Source organism: Phoca vitulina, unplaced genomic scaffold (assembly GCF_004348235.1).
Source record: "Phoca vitulina isolate PV1807 unplaced genomic scaffold, GSC_HSeal_1.0 scaffold8, whole genome shotgun sequence".
In the NCBI taxonomy this organism is placed as follows: domain Eukaryota; kingdom Metazoa; phylum Chordata; class Mammalia; order Carnivora; family Phocidae; genus Phoca; species Phoca vitulina.
Window position 1 is genome coordinate 45,336,846 of NW_022589711.1, and position 25,706 is coordinate 45,362,551.

The 25,706-nt window shown below is 39.7% G+C and overlaps 1 protein-coding gene and 1 long non-coding RNA gene across 2 annotated transcripts in view; one reads left to right on the forward strand and one right to left on the reverse strand.

The window, feature by feature from the left end:
* Positions 1-5,314, reverse strand: part of HACD2 (3-hydroxyacyl-CoA dehydratase 2) — a 125,088-nt gene extending 119,774 nt beyond the window's left edge. Inside the window, exons 1-2 of the mRNA XM_032406710.1 lie at positions 5,076-5,314; positions 2,293-2,410 (exon numbers count right to left, since the gene is read on the reverse strand). Of these exons, the coding sequence (XP_032262601.1) occupies positions 2,293-2,410; positions 5,076-5,230 (273 nt within the window). The 5' untranslated portion in view covers positions 5,231-5,314. The remainder of the gene's footprint in view (positions 1-2,292; positions 2,411-5,075) is intronic.
* LOC116633901 overlaps positions 1-25,706 on the forward strand; it is a 27,632-nt gene continuing 1,926 nt past the window's right edge. The window contains exons 1-2 of the long non-coding RNA XR_004299801.1: positions 1-1,759; positions 24,030-24,116. This is a non-coding gene — a long non-coding RNA (uncharacterized LOC116633901). The remainder of the gene's footprint in view (positions 1,760-24,029; positions 24,117-25,706) is intronic.

Sequence of the window (25,706 nt, forward strand, 5' to 3'; positions counted from 1 at the left end):
GATGGTGAAACAGATAAAGGAGATTAAGAGTACACTTATCTTGATGAGCACTGAGTAATGTACAGAACTGCTGAATTATTATATTTCACACCTTAAACTATTAACACTGTATGTTAATTATACTTCAATAAAAAAAAAAGGTATAATGACACTGAACATACAGAGACATAAATGAATAACCTCCCTGGAATCATTCTCTCCTTTTCTCCTCTTGCAAACAAGATATACTGTCAAACATGAATAATTCCCAGAAGGATAACTAATCTGTAATTCAATGACACTGTGCACATGTAATTATTATATGATATAGGTTGCGGAGGCATGAAATCTTCCTTAACGGACAACTCAGGAGATGCAATTTTCATAAGTCTGCTCTCTTGCCCCAGGCTGAGGGGTCTATTGCCATGACTGACAACTGCAAAGCTAATTCCCTGCTATTCCTGGGAGTCCTCACTTCATTTTGCAAAGTCCTTTTCCCAAAATCAAATCCAGTATTTGTCACCTAATTGGTTCTGAGTGGGGATAACAGAGATAAAACCAAAAATCCAAAATGTTTTCTTAAATCCCTGTTAAAAATTCTATAGGGATAAATGGGCTAATCCTTCAAAGTGTTAAGATTTGGTTCCTGAGTTGATTTTGTAAAACATATTAATGTCACTACCTTCCCTAAGACATACTGAAATTTAAGAAATTATACTTCTAATATTACAAAGGCTTAGAGAGATAGAACCCCTTTAAATCACTGAAGAATTCCTATCGGGTACAACTGCATACCATGTCAAGCACTGGGGCAGTTTCTCATGGCCTGGCCCCAAACTTGCTTCTCTATAGCTGGAGAGAATTGTGCTGGTCAAAGCTCTGAGAGGCAAAGTACTATTTACTTACTATTGGCACCTTCCAAAAAAAATTCAAAACTCTAAGTTTAACAAATGGCCCACACAAGGATTTGCTGAAGTTTTCTCAGACTTCCTCCCATCAGGCAGGAAGGGGCTTTGGAAATCTACTTTAACCTAATTATTTCACAAATGAGAAGAAAGGGTGGACTAGAGATAAATGACTTGCTCAAATTCACAGAATTGATAAAACCAGCATAGTTAGAATATGGGTCCTCGATTCGCACCTGGAAGCTCACTTCCCCATACCATCTGCCTAAAATGTGTAAATATGGACAGTTTTGAAACCTCTGCTTTCTGAGAGAAAAACAAAAAAAGGAAAACTACAACTTTCTGTTTCAAATGTGAAGGTGAGAGGTTAAGGTGTTACATGTCATTTCCTAGAGGTAAAAGGTAATACCCTTCCAAATGTCATGATGGGCTTGCCCTGGAGGCTAAGTGAAATGAAACTGAACACCAGATTTTTGCTGCAACCTGAAGGTTTTTTACCATTATGAACTATAGTTGCTATTGATTCTGTGTGCCCAAGGCTACCCAATTCCTCCTTTTCCATTAACAAAGCCTATAGTCCCTTGGCCAGAAGGATGGGCATATGTCCTAGACCCGGCTAATCAACTATCTCACATCACAGGCAAGGGTGACTGGTCTAAGTAAGGCCAATCAGAACCCTTCCCTAGAACTGTGACACAGATGCTGAGAAAAATAACTCCTCCCCCCTTTCCTACCATATGGAGAAGGCAGTCTGCAGTAGGAGAGCCTAAGACCAACATTCAAAGAGAAACAGACATAAACAGAGATGAGAGATGGAAAGAGTCTGGCAATGTCAAATCCTTGGGTCTCATTCCTGAGCTGGTTCCTTTGATTTGGTAAGTTAACCCTTTATCAATCTTTATCAACTATAAAGCCAGTAAATTCCTTTTTTGTTCAAAATACTTTGTCACTTGCAACTCAAAAATGCTAACATATACTGACCTCAGGAGACAGGACTAGATATGTTACTCTTAATACAGGGAAACTAATGAACGTTTATTTAAGAAAAATTTTTTGATGCATGTAGATAGGCTCTACTGTTTCTTGTATCTACCATGTCTGACATCCTACACTCACCAGCTTCACTGTTTCCATCATAAGCTGGCTGCTGAAAGTATCTGAGTTTGCTAACACTTTCCTACAATTTCCCTAGAATTTAAAAAAAAATCCTATTTTAAGCTTGTTTCATTTGATTTTCAATAGAAGCTGAATGTAAAATATATTCCAAGTAATATAAATTAAATGAGATTTTACCTTATCTAGACGGACAAAAAGATAATCTAGTCATCAACATTATAGTATGCTATGAGGCAAGTTTTCAAATTTTTAACAATAGAAACCAGTAAGAACAACAAATCTCAGGACCTACCTCCAGTAAGGCTCCAGTTTGGAAGAATTTCAAAGGCTTTTCAATGGAATAATAAAGGCTATGATAGCTACCCTTGGCCAGGTATGCTCTGACCAGACCAACTGCTATAACCAGCCACCTATGAGAAAGAGGAAAAAGAGCAATCAGGGAAAAAAAAAAAAAAAAAAAAAGGTAAGTAGGACTGGGGGGTAACAGAAAATTTGGCGACAACAGGTATTGCTAAAGGTGACCTCAGGAATTAGTAGCCCGGATTTATCAACTATGGCCCTCAAATGCCAAGCTGTAATGCACAGAAATGTTGCACCAACAGCACCCAACCAAGAGTGCTCTGCTCTGCAAAAACACAGTGGCACCTCACCCATCTGGAGCTCAGCTTTTTGGCAAACTTGCCTGTTGAGAACAAGGCCAAAATGAAGAGAATAAGCTAAATTGGTCCTTGAGCAGTTAAATTAAGTGCCAGAAATCTAAGACAAGAGAAAAAAGCTGTTAAAGGAAAATTTTAAATGGCCTGTGCAGTCAAAGGGTCTGTAATAATAACAACCCGGGTGGAGGAAAGATGTTGTAACCTGTTTTCACAAGTATCTCACAGAAACACACCCATACCCTACTCTTTTAAAATTGCAAATGAAATAAGAAAAGGTTGGTTTTTTAAAGAAAGAAAGATTTTTTTAGCCGAATTTCCCAAAATCAATTCAGTAAAAAAAGGCCAGATCAATACAAAACACAAAACAGGGAAACACTTAGGCATATCACTGAGAATGTTACATTTCTGTTCTGTCCTTCTCAAAAATGAATTTCTCAGGCCCTGTAATTTTTTGTTAAGTTCCATGGTGAAACAAATGGACCTTTATTATTAAGGTATGTCTCCTTGAAAGCAGTAATAGATTCACCTAAATAAATGTACAATCCTAACTAGGCAATGGGATATATGGTCTATGTTACTTCCAGAAACTATCAAAGGTGTCATATAAGAATTTGTAAAAGAAATGAATTCCTTAATGGTATAACTGTCCCAGCATTAGCAACCTACCAAAAAAAAAAAAAAAAAAAAAGACTACTTTCTTCTCAAAATCCCAATTTCTTTTCTTGGCTTAAGACACCACTCCCCATCCTCCATCACCCAGGAATAAAGGCTTCTTTCTTTCTTCCCCAGTGTACCTTAAAATCTCTCTCCAGTCCAACGCTCTTGTTAATGGCCTTGCCTACAAGTACAAACTCCTGAAATGTTCTTTTAAAAATCACTCTCTGACCATTTATGCAATAAAAAAACTTGTATCTGTATTATTTCTCCACTGGCCTGTGAATCAAGAGAAATAGGCTCTAGACCCAGATCTATTATTAACAAGTTCAGTGATCTCAAGCTAGTCAAGAAAGTCACAACCTCTCTGAACCTAAGTTTCAACACCAGCCATTTCTAATGAAGCAATCAAGTCTACAATCCTCCCTATATATGTGTGTGAAGAATGCAAGGTGCTGAAATGCTAATGTGACATTAGCATTTGTGTTAAAAAGGGAGTGTGTGTACATATTTGCTTTCATCAGCATCTGAGGCAATCACAAAATTAGCACCTCCGGGGAGGGGTTCTGGGTGGAAGGGAAGGGTGAGAGGGAAGAGTTTCACAGTATGCTCTCGGGTATATTTTGAATTATGCACCTGCCAATGTAGTACCTATTTTAAAAATAAATAAAACTAGAAGTTCACCCTACAGTTCTTTAAACTTTTCTGCATCTTTGAAAATTTTCATAATAAAATGTTAGGGGAAAATCTTTCACAGATGAATACAATTCAAAAATACACAACAGGGGCGCCTGGCTGGCTCAGTCAGAAGAGCAAGCGACTACTGATCTCTGGGTTGTACGCTGGAGCCCCACATTGGGTGTAGAGATTACCTAAAAATAAAATCTTAAAAACAAAACAAAACAGAACAAATAGTCTGATCCTGTGATCCTCAGCACCAAAACTATGGGGCCAAAGAACTGGAGGAACCCTGGAGATCACCTAATCCAAACTCTTTAGTTTTACAGATGAAAAACGGAGGACAAGAAAAGCAAAGTGATTTATCCAAGGTCACACAGATAGTGCCAGAACTAGAACTAAAAACCTGCTGTGACAAGGGATGGACTAAAATGAGGGAGAAACAAGAGGAGGTAAAACCTGTTTAGAGGGTATATTCCCCTCATTCCCAATAACTCTGCCTTCCACCTTCCCTACCCCAATCCATTCTAGAAAGTCTCAACTCATTTAAAGCACAGCTCTACTTATGTCACTGGTCAAAAACTTTGAACGCTTTTCCATTACCTTTCAGATTAAAGCTCAGTCTGGATTTTGAAAACAGCCGCCTAAATATTTAATGGTCACTCTGCAGCCACAGCTCCCTCTACTCCCCTTGGGGGAAATGGCTCGCATTCGTGACTTGCCGCCGGGGCTCTCCTCGGCGCTGCAGGATAGCCGGCACGCCGCACCCCCCCGGACTGACCCCTGACCAGCCCACCCGTCCTCCCAAGGCCCTTGGGACCAGGGCCAGGGCGGCTTTCCCCGTGCCGCCCTGGAGCTCGGGAACTCCAGCTCGGGCACACCCAGCCTGAGAACTTGCTCGGCCCCTCGCACAGGCGGGAGTCCCGGGCAGGCACCTGGGCCGACTAGGCTGCCCTCAGTGCCCCGGAGCCCGGACCCTGACACCCGCCGCCCGGGCTGCCCTGCGCGCGGGCCCGGCCGCTCCGCCGGCCGCAAAGCCCCCTTCCCGGCCCGGCTTGCTCCCCGCCTCCCCGAGTCCCGGCCTCACCCCGCCGTCATCACCACATTGTAGATGACCAGATACGCCGTGGCCAGAGGCCCTGGACCCTTCTTTTTCCGCGCGCCGCCAGCTTCCCCGGCCCCGGCCCGGACCCCCCCGCCCCCATTCCCCTTCGTCGCCGCAGTAGCCGCCGCTGCCGCCATGTCAAGTGCCCGGAGCACGCTCTCCTTGCGCGAACACCACCGCCCGGACAAGGCACTGCGAGGGGGCGGAGGGAGGGACGAGGGAGAGGCGGGGCCGAGGCCGCGGGGCGGAGCCAGAGACAGAGCCCACGGCGGCCGCCATCTTGAAAGAGGGCAAAGACACTCCTGGCGCTCCCCGCCTCTCGGCTTGCTTCAAACGCCAGCGCCATCTTGGATCACGGTAATCACCGCCTCTTTCCGCTCCGGGTCATACTCTCTGGCGCCATCTTGGATTAGGTCAGAGTCGTCTTTGGCCTACCTCGGTAGTCCCGCAGTTCCTAACACCTGGGTGCTTCGTCGTCCTTGGCTTTTTTTCTCCTTATAAACTCTGCCTTCATGATGGAGCAAGAAAATGCTGCTTTCGTTCTCCCTTCTCATCTTACTTCTTCCAGTGGCTCTAGCTTTATCGCTATGCGCGTGATCGAATAACCTGCCATTTTGGGTCAGGGTACTTAACGCCGATATCGCTTCCCATCAACCCCAGAGTCCGGCGAGGATTACGCTTTCTAGCGGGTGCTCTCGGCTCCTGCACAAGCAGCCAGGTTGAAGGTTCAGTCTTAGAAGGTTTCTTCCCTGGCTTTTAAATTTTAAGTTACTAGTACAGTGGAGAAGGTGAACGAGAAGTGTGCCCCTTTTTCTGTCTGATTAAAATCGTACGTGTGGTCCAGGATCCAATGTCGTTTGTGAGGCTCTGGAAGGTTCAAGCGCATCTTCCAGCCCGAAGCCACGTGGGCTCACCTGTTGCCAAGGCAGGACGAGGTCTTGGGATTAGGCGGTCAGCTAAGAATGAGGTGCCGAGTGGAGCGAGAAACTTTCCACCCACAGTGGTCAAAAGTGGTCAAAAAAAAAAAAAAAAAAAAAAAGCGCCAGGAGTGTCTTTGCCCTCTTTGGCTTAAACGGAAAACCTGTCAGCTGAGGTAAACAGGGAAGGCTTATGGAAACTGCCTCAGCCAGCTGATCCCTCTCCCTCATTAACTGCTTTGTTCTGGTGTTGTTTTTTTTTTAATTTGTAAAACGCTCCTGCAGCTAATTTTCGCACAGACATCTTAAACGAATTGCTGTATACGTAGTGGTATAAAGTATCCATTCTAGGAAGTGGACCGTCTGTGAGGTTGCACTGGGGTTCCTGGCACTGAATGAGAGACAAAGTGTTCTGTCTCCCAGAGACCATATAGAGGGAGCTGGTGGAAAATAAATCTATATTAGTTGGTGAAAGGTGTTATCAGTTAGGAAGTTATTGCAGTAATCCAGGCCATAGTGTTGGTTTAGGCCAGAGTGGTTGTGATTGAGATGATGGAAACCTAATTGAATTCTGGACATATTTTAAAAGAGCTGATAAGATTTGTGGAGTATGTGGTAAAGGAGACATTGTGAGCAACTTGGAAGAACTGAATTGTAGAAGAAAGTATTTTGAAAGCAGAAATCAGAAATTTTGTTTTTTACGTGTTGAATTTGAAATTTACATTAGACATCCAAGTGGAGAGGTTGAGTAATCAGTTAGATTTAGACCAGGTGCAGGCAAAACTGTTCCTTCTGGAGGCTCCAAGGGAGAATCCATTCCTTACTTCCTCCAGCTTCTAGAAGTTGCTGGCATTCCTTGGCTCACAAGTTGCATCACTTCAATTTGCCCTCTCTGAATTTCCATCTGCTTTCTTATAACAAACAACCTTTGTGATTACATTGGGTTCAACCAGATATTCTGGGATAAATTTCCCCATAGCAAGAGCCTTAACTTCATCACACCTGCCCAGCCCCTTTTGCCATATAAGTAACATACTGGGGATTAGAATAGGGACCTATGTGGGGGGCCATTATACAGTCTACCACATTCCATTGCCAAAAAAAAAAAAAAAAAAAGGCAAGCAAGAAAACCCCCAAAGACTTGAGAAAAATGATGTTATTTTTAAACCATTATTAAGTTTGCAGGAAAGTAAGGGATCTCCAAAGGGGGAACTGGAAGTGGGGAGAGGGCTTCTGTTGGTGATGGTTAAGAACAGTAAATTGAAATTAGAACAGTGATCAGTTAGCAAAAGCCAAAGCCAGGATTTTTCTGAGGGCAACCACTAGTACCAGGGCTAGGACTGAAAAACTAACCGAGCGAGATCTCTAAGGCCTCTTTTATAAGGGTCCTAATCCCATTTCTAATCACATCCCAAAGGCCCCATCTCGAAGTACCAGGATGTTAGGGATCAGGGTTTCAACATGTGAATTTTGGGGGGGGGGACACAAACACTTAGATTAAGGTGTTATTTTCCTTGGCAAAGGGATTCTGCAGGTGTGATTAAATCAAGAAGCTTGCGATACAGAGATTAGCTTGGATTATCTGAGTGGGCTCAATGTAATCACAAGAGGGAGGCAGAAAAAGAATCAGTCAAAAGGGGAAGTGACTGTAGAAGAAAGGCAAAGAGATGCAATGTTTCTGGCTTTGAAGAGGAGGCAAGGGGCTTCTAGAATCTGGCAAACATAAGGAAATGGATTTTCTCTCTAGCAAGGAATGCAGCCTTGCCAACATCTGATTTTAGCCCAGTGAGACCTGTATCAGACTTCTGACCTACAGAATTGTAAAATAATATATTTATATTGTTTTAAGCCACTAAGCTTGTGGAAATTTGTAACAGCAGCAATTGGAAACTACAGCTAATACATCTCTATCAATATCAATCAAAAAACATTGCTAGAGATAATCATGATGAAAGATGCTGTTCATCAGGAAAACGTAAGAATTTTAAACATGTGTACATAATTACATGGCCTCTGTGCTAATATTCCAATTCTATGTAGAGAATAAAACATTATTGAGTGACATTAAGGAAGACCTAAAATAAGTGGAGGGATCCTGAGTTTGTTACCGGACAGAGAACTGGTTCTGAACTCAGGTTCAGCTGCTTGGCACTTGAAAATCAATACTTGAGACAAGTGATGGTGGGAGAGGAAAGTTTACTTTACTCAGGAAGCTGGCAAACTGGGAAGATGGTGGCCTAACATCTCAAAGACCATTCATCAGTGTCTAGGCGAAGCTGGAGGGATTTAAAGGAGAAGGCATGAGAAAAGGGAGGGAGGCTATCTGCAGGAGAAGCAGGTGCCCAGGCAGTTAGTTCTATGTCAACATGACCCTGAACAGACTTGCTGGCATCAGCGGTAGCTGCTTTAGAACGTAATCAGGTCTTATCTTCTGGCAAAGTTTGGTCCTTCACTCCTCAAGGCCAGTGGTCTGCAAAACTCAAGGAAAGTAAGTTAGTTCTGCCAAGGGACTTAGGTCAGCAAGCAAGAAGTGCATAAGCTTGAAGTAAGTGAATCCTTAAAACTGGTTGGAGCGCTGTTACAAGATATTAATTGAAAGACTCCATATGGTAAAGGTGATAGTTCTCCCTAAATTAATTTATAAATTGCATGTGATCGCAAATCAGAATTTCATCAGGTGGTTGTTGTTTGTTCATTTTAGTTTTTGTGGAACTTGATAAAGAAATTAAAATTTTACATAGAAGTGTAAAGGTCCAAAATTTGTCAAGATATTGGGAGAATTTGATCTATAATAGATCAAGAATTATTGTATATTATAGTAAATAAGACAGTATAGTATTAGTATAGGAATGGCAAATAGGCTGATGGAGCAGAATAGAGAGCCTAAGAATAGACCCAAACATATATAGACACTTCGTGTATGATAGAGATGCTGTAGAGAAAAGATGGGCTTTTCAATAAATGCTGCTGGGACAGTTGGATATCCATATGGGAAAAAAAATTCCCTTCCTCACAGCACACACAAAAATCATTTCTAGGCTTAATGTGAAAGACAACATTTAAAGCTTTTAGAAAGTAATATAGGAGAATATCTTTATGACTTCAAAGGTAGAGAATTTTAAAACAAGATATAGAAAGTACCAACTATAAATGAAAAGACTGATACATTTGACAAGATTAAAATAAAGAACTTCTGTTCATCAAAAGATAGCATAAAATTAACAGAAAACCCCACGAAGTACAGAGTGGGAGACTATATTTACCACACGCATAATTAATAAAGGACTAGCCTTCACAACATATGAAAACTCCTTGAAAAAAATGGGCAAAAGACTTAAATAGGGACTTTACCAAAGAAAAAATATGACCAATAAACATATGCAAATATCCTCAACTTCACTGTTAATCAGGGAAATGAAAATTATAACTGCAGTGAGATACTATGAGCCATCCTCCAGGGTGGCTAAAATGAAACCGTTTGACACCACCAGTTGTTGGCGAGAACATCGTGCAGCAGAAACTCCTGAAGCCTGCTGGTGGTGTTGGTGTGTTCACTTCAGAAAATGGTTTGGCATTATCTAGGAAAGTCAAAGGTACACATAACCCATGATTGATATTCTACTGCCAAGTAGATGCCTTGAATGCCCCTAGAATACATATATCAGAATATTCAAAGCAGTTTTGTTTATTATAGCCCCACACTGATACAACACAACATCTTAACACACAGTGGAATAAATAAATAAGTCCTGAGATGTTCTTACAGTGGGTTACCTTACAGCCATGCAAATGAACAAATTGGAGCTCTACTTGACAACTTGGATGAATCCCATAAACATAATATTGAGTGAAAGAAGTAAGCACAAAAGAATGTATACAGTATGATTCAACTAAAGTTCAAAATCAAGCTAAATGAAACTACATTTTGTGGGGGGGATATATACATAGGTGGTAAAACTATAAAGAAAAGCAAAGAAATGATTACCACCAAAATCACAATAATGGATTCTTCTGGATTAGAGCTGGCCACCTGACTTAGGGGCAATTGATTAGGAGGCAACCCTCTCCCTCATCTTTTTATCTTCATAGAAAAGGCGACTTCTACACAAAGGGGAATGTTTCCAGGTTCATTTCCAGGTTCCTACACAATGGAGACCAACTTAGGTTAATTAGAGAGAAAGGAACGTATTGTAAGGTCAGTGGATAGCTCATAAAATTAATGGAAAAGCTGATGAATGAGGTTTGGAACATGGACAGGAAGCCATGGGAAATTAGGCAGCCAAAAAGAGAGACCAGATCAATACATAGGAAGAATCTGGTGGTTATCCAGCTGTCATTGGCCTGGCTACCCCTGGACATTGAATGCTGCCATTACTGGTTCCTTTACTACCCCTGAAAGATTCAAAACTGCCATTTGCTTCTCTGTGTTACTACGGGGTCAGGGTCTTAGAAGCATCTGATTGGAGGGTCACATGCCCAAATTCTAGAGACTTTATTCCTGGGTAAGGGGCTATTTGCCTACACTTGAGCTTCTTTCTTGAAATTCCCTCCGAATAGTGTGTTTAGAACTGGATGGCCAGAAATGGAAGACATCTATCACAGGGAATATGAGCAATAAACACATATGGCCCCCACAGGAGGGAGGAAAAAGAAATATGAGTAGTTAAGATCTGTGGAATTCACGGGGCCATGTTTTTACTGGGGACAAGACATTGTGCACAGTCATTGAATTGAAAGGCAGCCAGGCTTTTTCTTCCTCCTGCCTTGTAGTGTACCATTCTCTCTCTCTCTCTTTTTTAAAAAAAATTAATTCCAGTGTAGTTAACATACAGTGTTATATTAGTTTCAGGTGTACAAAACAGTAATTCAACAATTCTATGCATTACTCACTGCTCATCATGGTAAGTGTAGTCTTAATCCCCATCACCTACTTCACCCACCTCCCCCACCTCCCCCCTGGTAACCATGAGTTTGTTCTCTATAGAAGAGTCTATTTTTTGGTTTGTCTCTTTTTTTCCCCCTTAGTTCTTATATTTTGTTTCTTAAATTCCTCATATGAGTGAAATCATATGATATTTTTCTCTGACTGACTTATTTCAGTTAGCTCCATCCATGTTCTTGCAAGTGGCAACATTTAGTTCTTTTTTATGGTTGAGTAATATTCCATCACACACACACACCCCACATCTTCTTTATCCATAGTAATGCTGCAATACACATAGGGCTGCATATATCTTTTCGAATTAGTGTTTTCATATTCTTGGGTAAATACCCAGCAGCAGAATTACTGGATCATATGGTATTTCTATTTTTAATTTTTTTGAGGAAACTCCATACTGTTTTCCACAGTGGTGGCTTTCGCACCAACTTGCATTCACACCAACCGTGCACAAGGGTTCCTTTTTCTCCACATCCTTGCCAACACTTGTTTCTTGTGTTACTGATTTTAGCCATTCTGACAGATGTGAGGTGATACCTCATTGTGGTTTTGATTTGCATTTCCCTGATGATTAGTGATGTTGAGAATCTTTTCTTGTGTCTGTTGGTCAGCTGTATGTCTTCTTTGGAGAAATGTCTGTGCATGTCTTCTGCCCATTTTTTAATTGGATTTTTTTGTGTGTTGAATTGTATAAGTTCTTTACATATTTTAGGTACTAACCCTTTATCAGATACGTCATTTGCAAATATCTTCTCCCATTCAATAAGTTGCCTTTTAGTTGATTGTTTCTTTTGCTATGCAGAAGCTTTTTATTTTGATGTAGTCCTAATAGTTTATTATTGCTTTTGTTTCCCTTGCCTTAGGAGACATATCTAGAAAAATGTTGCTAGGGCTGATAGAGAAATTACTGCCTGTGCTCTCTTCTTGGGTTTTTATGGTTTCAGGTACTTAATTCATTTTGAATTTATTTTCATGTGTGGTGTAAGAAAGTGGTCCAGTTTCATTTTGCTGGAAGCTGTCCAGTTTACCCACCACCATTTTGAAGAGACTGTCTTTTTCCCATTGCATATTCTTGCCCCCTTTGTCAAAGATCAATTGACCATAACATTGTGGGTTTATTTCTGGGCTTTTTATTCTATTCTATTCATTGATCTATGTGTCTATTTTTGTGCCAGTATCCTACTGTTTTGATTATGGCACATTTGTAATATAACTTGAAATCTGGAATTGTGATACCTCTAGCTTTGTTTTTTTTTCTTTTTTGAGATTGCTTTGGCTCTTCACAGTATTTTGTGGTTTTATACAAGTTTTAGGATATTTTTTCCAGTTCTATGAAAAATGCTGTTGGTACTTTGATAGGGATTGCATTAAATCTGTAGATTGTTTTGGGAAGTATAGCCATTTTAACAATATTTGTTCTTCTAATCTATGAGCACAGAATGTCTTTCCATTTCTTTGTGTCATCTTAAATTTCTTTCATCAGTATTTTATAGTTTTCAGAGTACAGGACTTTTACCTCCTTGGTTGTATTTATTTCTAGGTATTTTCTTATTTTTGGTGCAATTGTAAATGGGATTGTTTTCTTAATTTTGCTTTTTGCTGCTTCCTTATTAGTGTATAGAAATGCAATGGCTTCTGTACTTTGATTTTGTATCCTGCAACTTTACTGAATTCATTTACCAGTTCTAGCAGTTTTTTGGTGGAATCTTTAAGGTTTTCTATATATAGTATCATGTCATCTGCAAAGAGTGGACGTTTTACTTCTTCCTTACCGATTTGGAGGCCTTTAATTTCTTTTTGTTGTCTGATTGCTGTAGCTAAGACTTTTGGTAATATGTTGAATAAAAGTGTTGAGCATTTTTGCATCTATGTTTATCAGAGATATTGGCCTGTAGTTCTCTCTTTTGGTAGCATCTTTATCTGCTTTTCATATCAGGGCAATGCTGGCCTCATAGAATGAATTTGGCTGCTTTCCTTCTTCCATTTTTTGGAATAGTTTGAGAAGAATGGGGATTAACTCTTTTTAAAATATTTTGTGCAATTCACCTGTCAAGCCATCGGGTCCTGGACTTTTGTTTGTTGGGTATTTTTTGATTATTGATTCAATTTCATTGCTGGTAATTCAGTTTTTGGAGGCTTATATGTTTCTAGGAATTTATGCATTTTTTTTGGATGAGTTTGGTTAAAGGTTTATCAATTTTGTTGATCTTTTCGAAGAACCAGCTCCTGGTTTCATTGATCTGTTCTGTAGTTTTTTTAGTTTCTATTTTGTTTATTTCTGCTCTAATCTTTATTATTTCCTTCCTTCTGCTGGTTTGGGGTTTTGTTTGTTCTTTTTCTAGTTCCTTTAGGTGTAAGGTTAGGTTTTTATTTGGGATTTTTCTTGCTTCTTGAGGTAGGCCTGTATTGCTATAAACTTCCCTCTTAGAACCACTTTTGCTGCATCCCAAAGATTTTAGACGATTGTGTTTTCATTTTAATTTGTCTCCATGTATTTTTTTATTTCCTCTTTTATTTCTTGGTTGACCCATTCATTGTTTAGTAGCATGATATTTAATCTCCATGTATTTGTGATCTTTCCAGATTTTTTTCCTTGAAGTTAATTTCTAGTTTCATAGTGTTGTGATCAGAAAAGACGCATGATATGACTGCAGTCTTTTTGATTTTGTTGAGACTTGTTTTGTGGCCTAATATGTGATCTATTCTGGAAAATGTTCCATGTGCACTTGCAAAGAATGTATTCTGCTCTTTTAGGATGGAATGTTCTGAATATATCTGTTAAGTCCATCTGGTCCAGTGTGTCATTCAAAGACACTGTTTTCTTGCTGATTTTCTGTTTGGGTGATCTATCCATTGTGTGTAAGTGGGGGTGTTAAACTCCCCTCCTAATATTGTATTACTATTGATTACTTCCTTTTTGTTATTAGCTGCTTTATGTACTTGGGTGCTCCTATGTTGGGTGCCTAAATAGTTACTATCGTTATATCTTCTTGTTGGATTGTTTTCTTTGTGATTATATAATGTCCTTTTTTGTCTCTTGTTACAGTCTTTGTATTAAAGTGTATTTTGCCTGATATAAGTATTGCTACTCCAGCTTTCTTTTCATTCCCTTTGCATAATAATGCTTTTCCATCCCTTCACTTTCAGTTCCCATGTGTCTTTAGGTCTCAAATGAGACTCTCGTAAGCAGCATATGAATGGGTCTTGCTTTTTTTAATCCATTCCATCACCTTATGTCTTTTGATTGGAGCTTTTAGTCCATTTACAGTCAAAGTAATTATTGATAGGTGTGTACTTAATTGTCATTTGTTATTTGGTTTTTGGTTGTTTTTATAGTTCTTCTCTGTTTTTTTCTTCTCTTGCTCTCTTCTCTCATGGCTTGCTGGCTTTCTTTAGTGATATACTTGGATTCCTTTCTCTTTTTTTTTTGTTTTGTTTTGTTTTGTTTGTTTGTTTGTATATTGTTAGTTTTCGTTTAGTCGTTACCGTTAGGTTGATGTATAACTTCTTATGTATATAGCAGTCTATATTAATTTGATGGTCACTTAAGTTTGAACCCATGCTAAAAGCACTAAATTTTTACTCCTCTCCCCTCCATGTTTTAGGTATATTGTGTCATACTGTACCTCCTTTTATTTTGTGAATCCCTTGACTGATTTTATAGGTATACTTAATTTTACTTCTTTTATGCTTCCTACTTTTTTTACTCCTTCTTATGGTCTTTCCTTTCTATTCAGAAAGTCCAATTTAACATTGCTTATAGGGCTGGTTTAGTGGTCATGAATTTAACTTTTGTTTGTCTGAGAAACTCTTTATCTCTCCTTCTGTTCTGAATGATAGCTTTGCTGGGTAGAGCATCCTTGGATGCAAGGTGTTTTTTTCTTTCAGCTCTTTGTATATATCATGTGACTCCCTTTTGTCCTGTGAAGTTTCTGCTGAAAAATCAGCTGATAACCTTGTGGGGTTTCCCTTGTATGTAACTGTCTTCTTTTGCTTTTAAAATTCTCTATCACTATTTTTTTGCTACTTTAATCACTGTCTGTCTTGGTGTGGACCTTCTTGGGTTGATTTTGTTGGGGGCTCTCTGTACCTCCTGGATCTGGATTTCTGTTTCCTTCCCCCAGATTCCAGTTTCAGGAAGTTTTCAGCTATTATTTTTTCAAATAAACTTTCTTCCCCCTTTTCTCTCTCTCTTCTCCTTCTGGGATCCCTATAATGCGAATGTTATTATACCTGGGGGTGTCACTTAGTTCCCTAAGTCTATTTCATTTTTTATTATTATTTTTTCTCTCTCCTGTTCAACTTGACTGCTTTGCGTTACTCTGTCCTCCAGATTGCTGATCTGTTCTTCTGCTTCCTCTAGTCTACTATCTATCCTGTCTAGTGTATTTTTAATATCAATTATTGAGTTCTTCATCTCTGATTTGTTCTTTATGTTTTCTCTTTGTTGAGGGTCTCACTGAGGTCCTCCACTCTTTTCTTAAGTCCAGTGAATATCTTGATGACCATTACTTTAAAATCTCTATCACACATATTACTTATCTCCATTTTGTTTAGCTCTCTTGCCGTGACTTTTTTCCTCTTCTTTCATTTGGGACATATTCCTCTGTATCCTCTTTTTTTTCTAACTCTGTTTCTCTGTGTTAGGAAAGTCAGCTATGTTTCCTGCACTTGAAAGTAGTGGCCTTGTGAAGAAGAGGTCCTGTAGTACCCTGCAGTGCAATGTCCCGTGTTCACCAGAACCTGGAGCTTCAGGGGTGTCTCCTATGTGTGTTGTGTGCACCCTACTGTTGTGGCTGAGCTTTTGCCTTCAGTTCTGTCCTCAGTGATGGCTCTCTTTGCCTGTTTTAGGCAGGATTTGGTCCCTGTGTTGTTAGTGGGCCAATATAGGGCTGCCTTGGGCTTGAATTGAATCAGAGCATGTAAAAAAAAAGAAAAAGAAGAATCAGATCATGTGTTTGCCAGAGATGTGGTAGCCAGGAACTGCAGGGTGCTTTCTCTTTGTTGTCCCTTGAGAAACTTTCTTTGGTGGGCTGGACCTGTAATCAGACCAGATGTCTTCTTTCAGCTCACTGCTGGGGCTGTAGTCAAACTTGTCTGTGTGGTTATCTGCCCCTGTCCCTGGGGCAGGAGTCACTTTGGAGTGGTGCTGGCTCTTATCAGGGCTGCTTGCACAATGCTGGGCTTGTGGCACTGTTTTGGATGGGTTCCTGCCAAGGGCATATTGGAGGGGGCAGGTCTGCAGGAGAATGCCAGGGCTGGGTGTCTGTGCAGTGTGAGCAAGGTTTGTTGGGAGAGGGATCCTGGAGCTGAGGCCTGGTGAGAGGGGGTCTGTCCACAGAGAATATGGGGGCAGGGGCACTGTTAGCCAGTTAGGTGGAGAGTGTTGGCACTGTGTTGGTTCCTGCAGGTGTCCATGTGTCTAGGCTGGGGGTTGGTGGGGGGAAATGGTACCCAACAGCTCTTTTGTTCCTGGAGAAGTCTCCTAAGGATCTCTGCCCCTCCAGCACATGCTCTGAGATTAATAAATAAGTCTCCTCCCGGAATACCTCAGGCATTTTTCAAACTGCTCTTTCTCTGCTCTATCTCCTTGGGACTGTTTGTTATGCTGTCTCTTTAAGGATGGGGACTCAGTTTCCTATAGCTCTCCAGGGTCTCCCAGAGACCAGCCTGTTGATTTTTATAGTTCTAAGCGTTAAGCTGATTGTAAGAACTTGCGAAATTAGGCCCCTCTGATTTTCAAAGCCAAATGTTATGGGAAGTTGTCTTCCCCATGCAGTTTCTCCATGCCTGGGGTGCTTGGTATGAGGGTCTGTTTCTTTTCCCTCTCCAGATGGCTGCATCCCTCCCTTCCATGGATACTCCCAAGGGTTTTTTTAGCTCCTGACCATGTCTCCATCCTTCCTACCCTCTTCAGTGTGACCTCTTCTCTACATTTAGCTGTGGGGAGTATGTTCTGTCAGTCTTTGGGTCATTTTCTGGGTTACTTACACTGATGTTGGTGTTACCTCGTTGTATCCATGGGTCAAGGTGAGCTAGGATTTTCCTACTCCATCATCTTACCTAGTGTCTTAATTTTAAAAAAATATTAATAGCATCCTGTCTTTGTGCCTTGGATATAATATTTTCTTGTATTTTTTGAAGATATTAATTACTGTTTTTTTCTCTTCCTGTATAGTCTTTATTTTTTTTAAGTCCTTTTTAATGTTTGTTGTCCTGTCTTTTGTGTTAGAGACTTACCTCAAATGGTTGATGGTATTTGGTTGTTTGTCTGTATTTAAGAGTAAGGTACTAAAAACAAGTTTGTGTCTAGGTGGGGCCTGTTTAATGTGGGCCTTCCTGTAAAGTGCTTCGTCACTAGAATGACCTTAGAATGATCAGACAAGTCCATGATATGCGGAATTCAGTAGGATATAATTTTAATGTCTATAGCAGTGTGGCCCTACCAGAAAGAAAACATTTTGGGATTCTGCCAAATCGAGAAAGGTTTCAATACCCTGAAGACTCCTCAGGATTCAAAATACTGGCTATGAGTATCCATATAGGTAGATGGGAAAGATTTAGATATCTAAGGAGAAGTAAAGAATGTAAAACCACTGAAGTCATGAAAGAAGTAAGCTATCATCTTTTAGGTTGTGCAGACTTTCAGAAATAAAGGAACATTTAGGACTTAAGCCCCAAAACTGGATTTTAGAGTTGGAAACATAGTGACTACAGAAAGGGACTTAACTTGATCATCAGTCACAAGAAATATCACCAGGGTATCTTATAGTTCCAGGCTTATGCCCCAGTGAAGTCTGGTTAAAAAGCATACTCAGTCAGCTGAGAAGATAGTATTCCCCTCAACTGGGCTTTGTTCAGGGCTGTAAGCCTGGTTCATATCCACAAATCAGTCAATGTGATACACCATATTAATAAAATGCAGGGTAAAAATCATAATCATTTCAATGGACGTAGAAAAACCATGTAATGAAATTCAACTTCCATTTATGATAACTCAGTGAAGTGGGTATAGGAGAAGTTACTGCAATATAATAAAGGCCAAATATGACAAGCCCACAGCTAAAATCATTCTCAACAGTGAAAAGCTGAAAGCTTTTTCTGTAAGATTGAGAACAAGACAAGGATGCCCACTCTTTCCACTTGTATTCAACATAGTATTGGAAGTTCTTGTCAGAGCAATTAGGCAAGAAAAAGAAATAAAATTCAATAAATGGTGTTGGGAAAACTGGACTGCCACAGACAAAGAATGAAATTAGACCACTGTCTTACACAACACACAAAAATTAACTCAAAATGGAGTAAGGACTATTAAACATAAGACCTGAAACCATAAAACTAGAAAAAAAACATAGGCTGTAAGCTCCTTGACATAGGTATTACCAAAACAATAATTTTTTTGAATCTGACATCAAAACAAAAGCAAAAAATAAATAAATGGGTTTACATTAAACTAAAGAGCTTGTGCTCCGCCAAGGAAAACATCAACTAAATAAAAAGACAATCTACCGAATGAGAGAAAATATTTGCAAATCATATATCTGGTAAGGGGTTAATATCCAAAAAATATAAAGAACTCATATAACTCAATAGCAAAAATCCAAATAATCTGATTAGAAAATGGGCAGAAAATCTGAATAGACATTTTTCCAAAAAAGACATACAGATAGCCAATACGTACATGAAAAGAAGCTCAACATTATTAATCATCAGGTAAATGCAAAGCAAAACCATAGTGAGATTTCACCTCATACCTGTTAGAATGGCTGCTATGAAAAAGACAAGAAATAAGTGTTGGGAAGGATATGAAGAAAAGGGAACCCTTGTGTACTATTGGCGGAATGGAAACTGGTGCAGCCACTATGGAAAAATTTTTTGAGGTTCCTCAAAAAATTTAAACTATATGATTCAGCAATTCCAATTCTGGGTATTTATCTGAAGAAAATAAAAACACTAACTTGAGAAGATCTATGCACACTATGTTCATTGCAGCACTATTTATGAGAGCCAAGCTGTGAAAACAACCGAAGTGTCCACTGATGAATGAATAGATGAAGAAATTATTTTGTAGATAAATAACAGAATATTATTCCGTCATAAAAATGAATGAATTCTTGCTATTTGCAACAAGTGGATAGACCTCAAGGGCATTATGCTAAGTGAAATAAGTCAGACGGAGAAAGACAAATACTGTATGATTTCTCTTATATGTGGAATCTTGAAGGAAAAAAAAAAAAAATCTATGAGGAATCAACCTCATAGATACAGAGAACAGAGTGGTGGTTGCCAGAGTTGAAGGTGGGGAATGGGGGAAATGGGTAAAGGAGGTCAGAGGTTTAAAAAAAAAAAGTGAGTATTACATCTTGGTAAATTTATAAATCTACCAAATCAGATCTGGAAACTGAATTTAATAGTTTAAGGAAGAACTAGGTTTTAAAATTTGCCACATTAATAGGTCAAATATTAATTAAAAAACAAACAGAATGGGGTGCCTGGTTGATTCAGTTGGTAGAGCATGCACCTCTTGATCTTGGGTCCATGAGTTCAGGCCCCACATTGGGCATAGAGCTTACTTAAAAAACAAAACCAAAAAACCCAGAATGGTTTCCAAGTAATCTTTCTTTGTGCACAAAAATCACCCTCAATCATAATATACCAACACTGATAATTTGATGAAAATTGGGATGTTTTATTGAGAAATTCCTGCATGACAGCATGTGTGGGTTATTTCTCTGTGCTGTCCAATTTTTCAAGAAAAATGCTCCAAGCTCTTGCCTGTGCGGGAGTACCCTGCCGCAGGGCTGGCTTCAAAGGTGCACATTTGTGCAGTCACGCAGGGCCCCGCACTCACAGGACCTCATACTTGTTTTACTGCCCTGCTGTCACTGTCTTGAAATTCTTAATCCTTTTTTTTTTAGACAAAGGCCCCACATTTTCATTTTGCACTGGGCCCTGCAAATTACGTAGCTGCTCCTGCTTGGCAGTCAGAGTTCTGGCAGCCACACAGGGAAGAGGGCTGGAGTCCTGAGGTTTAGTGTGTAGCTTTTCCCTGAGCCCTGTGTTTTCCGAGTTGCTTCACTTCCATCTCAGTTGGGCCTGTTGTCCACCAGTCCATGGCCTCTCTAGTCTAACTTCAGAAGATCCCCTTTCCTGCCAGGGTTGGGAAAGGGACTGTCAGAGGGCCATATGGGTTAGAGGAGGAGATGGGAGACAGTTGGTCTAATCCCTCTACTTTTGCCTAGTTCTGTGGTAGGACTCAGCTTGCTCTTTGAGTCTTTCTCTCCTGCACCCACTTGCAGAGTGGAAAAAGAACAAAATTAGTTACCAGTTAGTCTATCCCCCAATTTTGTCAACACTCAAGTCTGCCATATCACCTCTCTCTTTTTTTGCCCATGTGGGTTCACATCTTTGTCCTTTTACTTTCATGTTAGTGAGGTTTTGGAAGACAGGAAACAAATGCCAAGTGTTCAATCTGCCATGTATGGCCACTAGTCTGCATTCAGTTTCCATAGAAACAACTATTTTTCCCTTTATCACTCAATTTTTGTTGGCTTATATAATAATTAAATTATGTAATTACAGTTACAACTGGAATAAATAAGTTTAAGAACAAACCCAGTTGACTACACTTAGAATTATGTGGGCATCAGTTAATTTATTTTACAGAGGAATGAAAATTGTGGTTAAGTTGGGCAAGTTGGATTAAATGGAAATTAGTTAACTGAGCTTTTATTTTAAATAAATGAATGTAAGACATCCATTTAAGAAGGCTCATTATTGAAAGTCTAAACAATTTGGCTTCTTGGACAACCAGTGTGAAAAAGCTTATGTCTTTAAAACTGCTGGAGCGAGCAAATGCCTTTCTAAGACCAGGCTCTTTTCTGCACTTTATGGGTATTACGAATGTGTTCAGACCGACTTCCTGGACTCTGGACCTTGGTCTGTCCTAATTCCTACCTATTCCATCCCACCTCTGTCTTGATCTCCTAGTTGGATTTTTGACCTGCTTTGACCTAAATGACCTTGGTTGGCATCTGTGAGTTGATACCTTACATTCCCTTTAAGGATCCCCTTCATAAGTACCTGGTTCCTCCAGTGTCTAACCTTTTAGGGATTCTTCAGGGCAAAGTTGACCTGCCTCCTATTGCTTCCCTTCTCTACAGGAAGTCAGGTTTCAGCTTCTGTGCTGTAAGTCAGTTACCCATTCATTTCTTTACTTTCTGTCTTCCAAAATCTGGTATTTTTCATCTGTCTTCTCCCATATTTGTCTTTGAAGGGCTTACGGCTTTAAAAAAATCATTCCTTTACTCTCAGTTTAGCATGGGTTCCAAAGAGAGCAGAGTGACTGCTTATTTTCGGTAGGTCCTGTTTAGCCTCCACTCCTGCCATGGTGGCTTCCCATTTTCTAAGCCCTTGGTATTCTGCTTCTCCAGAAAATAGGACCCTTCCTTTTGAGCTTTCCAGACAATTTTAAAAAAAGATACCTACCCAGCTACTTCCTGGGACTGCCTAGCAGAGCACTCTTTGTCCTGTGGTTAATATGTAGTCAGGAACAAGTCAATGTGAATTAGCTTTTGTAAATATTAGTTAAAAATTAGGAATTTATCCATCTCTTCTGAGTTGTCCAATTTGTTGGCATATAGACTTTCATAATATTCTGTTATAATTGTTTGTATTTCTGGTGTTGGTTGTTATTTCTCCTCTTTCATTAGTAATTTGTTTATTTGGGTTCTCTCTATTTTATTATTATTATTTTTTGAATCCACTGTTTTTTTTTTTAAGATTTTTATTTATTTGACAGAGAGAGACACAGCGAGAGCAGGAACACCAGCAGGGGGAGTGGGAGAGGGAGAAGCAGGCTTCCCACCAAGCAGGGAGCCCGATGCGGGGCTCGATGCCAGGACCCCAGGATCATGACCTGAGCGGAAGGCAGACGCTTAACGACTGAGCCACCGAGGCGCCCCCTCTCTTTTTTTAAATGAATCTTGCTAGATGTTTATCAATTTCATTGATCTTTTCAAAGAACCAGCTCCTGGTTTCATTGATCTGCTCTATTGTTTTTGGTTTTTTTTTAGTTTTTATGTCATTTTTTTCCTATGTTATTTATTTCTGCTCTAAGCTTTATTATTTCCTTTCTTCTGCTGGTTTTGGGTTTTGTTTGCTTCTTCTTTTTCTAGCTCCTTTAGGTGTAAAGTTAGGTTGTTTATTTGATATTTTTCTTCTTGAGGTAGGCCTGCGTTGCTACAAACTTTCCTCTTAGAACCACTTTTGCTGCATCCCAAAGATTTTGGACTGTTGTGTTTTCATTTCCATTGTTTTCATGTAATTTTTTATTTCTTTTTTGATTTTTTGGTTGATCCATTCATTGTTTAATACCATGTTATTTAACCTCCATGTATTTATGCTCTTTATGGATTTTTTCTTGTGGTTGATTTCTAGTTTCATAGTGTTGTGGTCTGAAAAGATGCATGGAATGACTTCAACTTTTTTGATTTTGTTGAGACTTGTTTTGTGGCCTAATATGTGATCTATTCTGGAGAATGTTCTGTGTGCACTTGAAAAGAACGTGTATTCTGCTGTTTTAGGATGGAATGTTCTGAATATGTCTGTTAAATCCATCTGGTCCAGTGTGTCATTCAAAGCCACTATTTTCTTGTTGATTTTCTGTTTGGATGATCTGTCCATCGATTTAAGTGGGGTGTTAAAGTCCCTCATTATTATATTAGTAATGACTATTTCTCTTATGTTTGTTATTAACTGTTTTGTGTATTTGGGTGCCCCTATCTTGGGTGCTTAAATATTTACAAATATTATATCCTCTCGTTAGATTGTCCCCTTTATTATTATGTAGTATCCGTCCTAGAAGGAAGCATTGGCGAGGATGTGGAGAGAAAGGAACCCTCCTGAACTGTTGGTGGGAATGCAAACTGGTGTAGCCACTGTGGAAAATAGTACGGAGGTTCCTTAAGGAATTAAAAATAGAACTACCCTGTAGTCCAGGAATTGCAGTACTGGGTATTTACCCCCAAATACAAAAACACTAATTCAAAAGGATACATGCACCTCTGTGTATTGTAGCATTATTTACAATGGCCAAACTATGGAAGCAGCCCAAGTGTCCATCGACAGATGAATGGATAAAGAAGATATTTTATACAAACACACACACACACACACAATGGAATATTATTCAGCCATAAAAAGAATGAAATCTTGCCATTTGCAACAACATGGAGAGAGCTAGAGAGTATAATACTAAGTGAAATAAGTCAGAGAAAGACAAATACCATATGATGTCACTCATATGTAGAATTTAAGAAAAAAAACAAATGAGCAAAGGAGGAAAAAAAGAACAAGACTCTTAACCATAGAGAACAAACTGAGGGGAAGTGGATGGGGGGATAAAAAACACAGGGGATAGAGATTAAAGAGTATACTTACCATGACAAAAAAAATCAAATGACAAAAAAAAATCAAATGAGCTATTGTAGGAGTGCTCTATAAACTGGAAGGTGCCACCAAAAATAAAAATTATTATTACATCAAAAAAAAAAAAGAAAGTGAAGTTAAGATTTTTTTGGTAATTATGAGTCTGTGTGTATATCCATAACATACTCCTCAATTAGTAAATCAGATTGTAGTTATTTTGCCACATGCTCCCCTCCCAACTGTACGTGTGTATAGAGCTGTTGGTCTTCACAATGTTTTTTTCATAGGAGTTAATGTTAATTAAATGGCAAATAGATCAAAGATAAAAAACATTAGGGAACTCTTTGGGATAAAGGTATAGTGCAATTAAAGCCAAGCTAAGTCTGAGAAATTGCAAAATAGACTCATAAGGTCAGATGAGCTTTTCTCTTGTGACTATAAAGAGGAGAATAGCAGTTGGGAGTTAAAACTTTCCCTTAGAACAAGTGGGCAGTTGTAGCATTTCCTAAACTCACAGCAATTATTTTTTGTACAATTGCATGGGCACTTTCAGATTCAAAGATCCTTTTCTGGGAGGTGGGTGAACTTAAATAGTTCTTTTCATCTTTCATTAGTATATAACTTTTTTACATATGTATTTTGTTTCTGCAGGAGTATAATCACTTCCTTGAGAGTAGAGGATGTTTCCGACACATCTTAGCATCTTATGCCAGAATAGGGGCTTACCGTCAGGATCAGGTAATGTGCATGAGCTCATTTAATTTATTTATTTATTTTATTTTTTTCAGGGTGTCCGGGTGGCTCAGTCAGTTAAGCATCTGACTCTTGATTTCAGTTCAGGTCTTGACTCTTGATTTCAGCTCGGGTCTTGATCTCAGGGTCGGAGTTCAAGCCCTGCATTGGGCTCCACACCGGTCATGGAGCCTACTTTAAAAAAAATCATCTATTTTTAGTTTTGAGAGAGCGTGAGCACATGTGTGCATGCGTGGGGGTGGGGAGAGGCAGAGAGAGAATCCTAAGCAGGCTCCATGCCCAGCACCCAGCTGACATGGGGCTTGATCTCATGACCCTGAGATCATGACCTGAGCTGAAATAAAGAATCAGATGCTTAGGAGCGCCTGGGTGGCTCAGTCGGTTAAGCGTCTGCCTTCGGCTCAGGTCATGATCCCAGAGTCCTGGGATCGAGCCCGGCATGGAGCCCCACATCGAGCCCTGCAGCGGGCTCCACATCGGGCTCCCTGCTCAGTGGGGAGTCTGTTTCTGCCTCTCTCTCCAGCTTGTACTCTCTCAAATAAATAAATAAAATCTTTAAAAAAATCACACAGGCCTGTACCCCTGAAACAAATAATATTTTTAATATTATTTTAATATAACAAATTATATTTTTAATAAAAAAAAATCAGATGCTTAACTGGGCCACCCAGACATCCTGAGCTCATTTAATTTTTATAACAACTATGAGGGGGGAGCTATGACTCTAATTTTACAGATGAGGAAACTGAAGCACAAGGGACACAGCTCCAGTAAGAGGTACAGCTGAAACTGATTCCCCTTGACTGATGAAGCAGGTTCGCTAAATCCTACCCTCGTATCCGGCAGCATTTGTCTTCAATGAACAGGTTGGGTGCTTCCTGGACAGAGATCTGGGATTCATGGACCTTTCAGAGTAGGTTGCATGACTACTTGCTAATGAATGTTTGACGAATTTGGCCTGAGGCTTTCACTTTAACATAGCATCTGGAATAAAGTTGTGGAGGAGTCCTATAGCTCCACCTGTCTCTTAACTATTGGAGGCTACTTATGTCTGCCCAAAAGAAGCTAGTAAGTGGGAATGACCAAATTGACAGGTTAATTTATAATTTTCTTCTTCCTAAGTTATCTCCAACTAGAAGGACTGTAGTCCCAGAATCTAATAATGTGAGGATTTATGGTACACTTCCATGCGGTCACCACTGGGGCGACTGTCTCTGACATGAAGCCCTCCCTGAAGAATGTCAGCATTTGGAACATGGCAAGGCCTGCGGGCTAAGATTTCAAACAAGCAGCAGTTAGAAATTTAAGGTTGTCTCCAAACACTGTAGGTCTCCTGGGCATTTCCAGTTCCAGTGATCAAAGCCACTGAAGATAAATGATTGTAACTGTCACAGTGGCCCCTCCCACCACCCTTTTGTGTCACTGTCAAGGAAATCCTGCCCTAGTGACTCTCTCCTCTGCATCTATCTCAGATGGCCCCATTGGATGCTCCCCTAACTCAGGTAGCTCCAGGTTCCAAAAACACTCGAGATTGTTGTCCTGGCTGGTTGTTTCTTTCCTTTTTTTTTTTTTTTT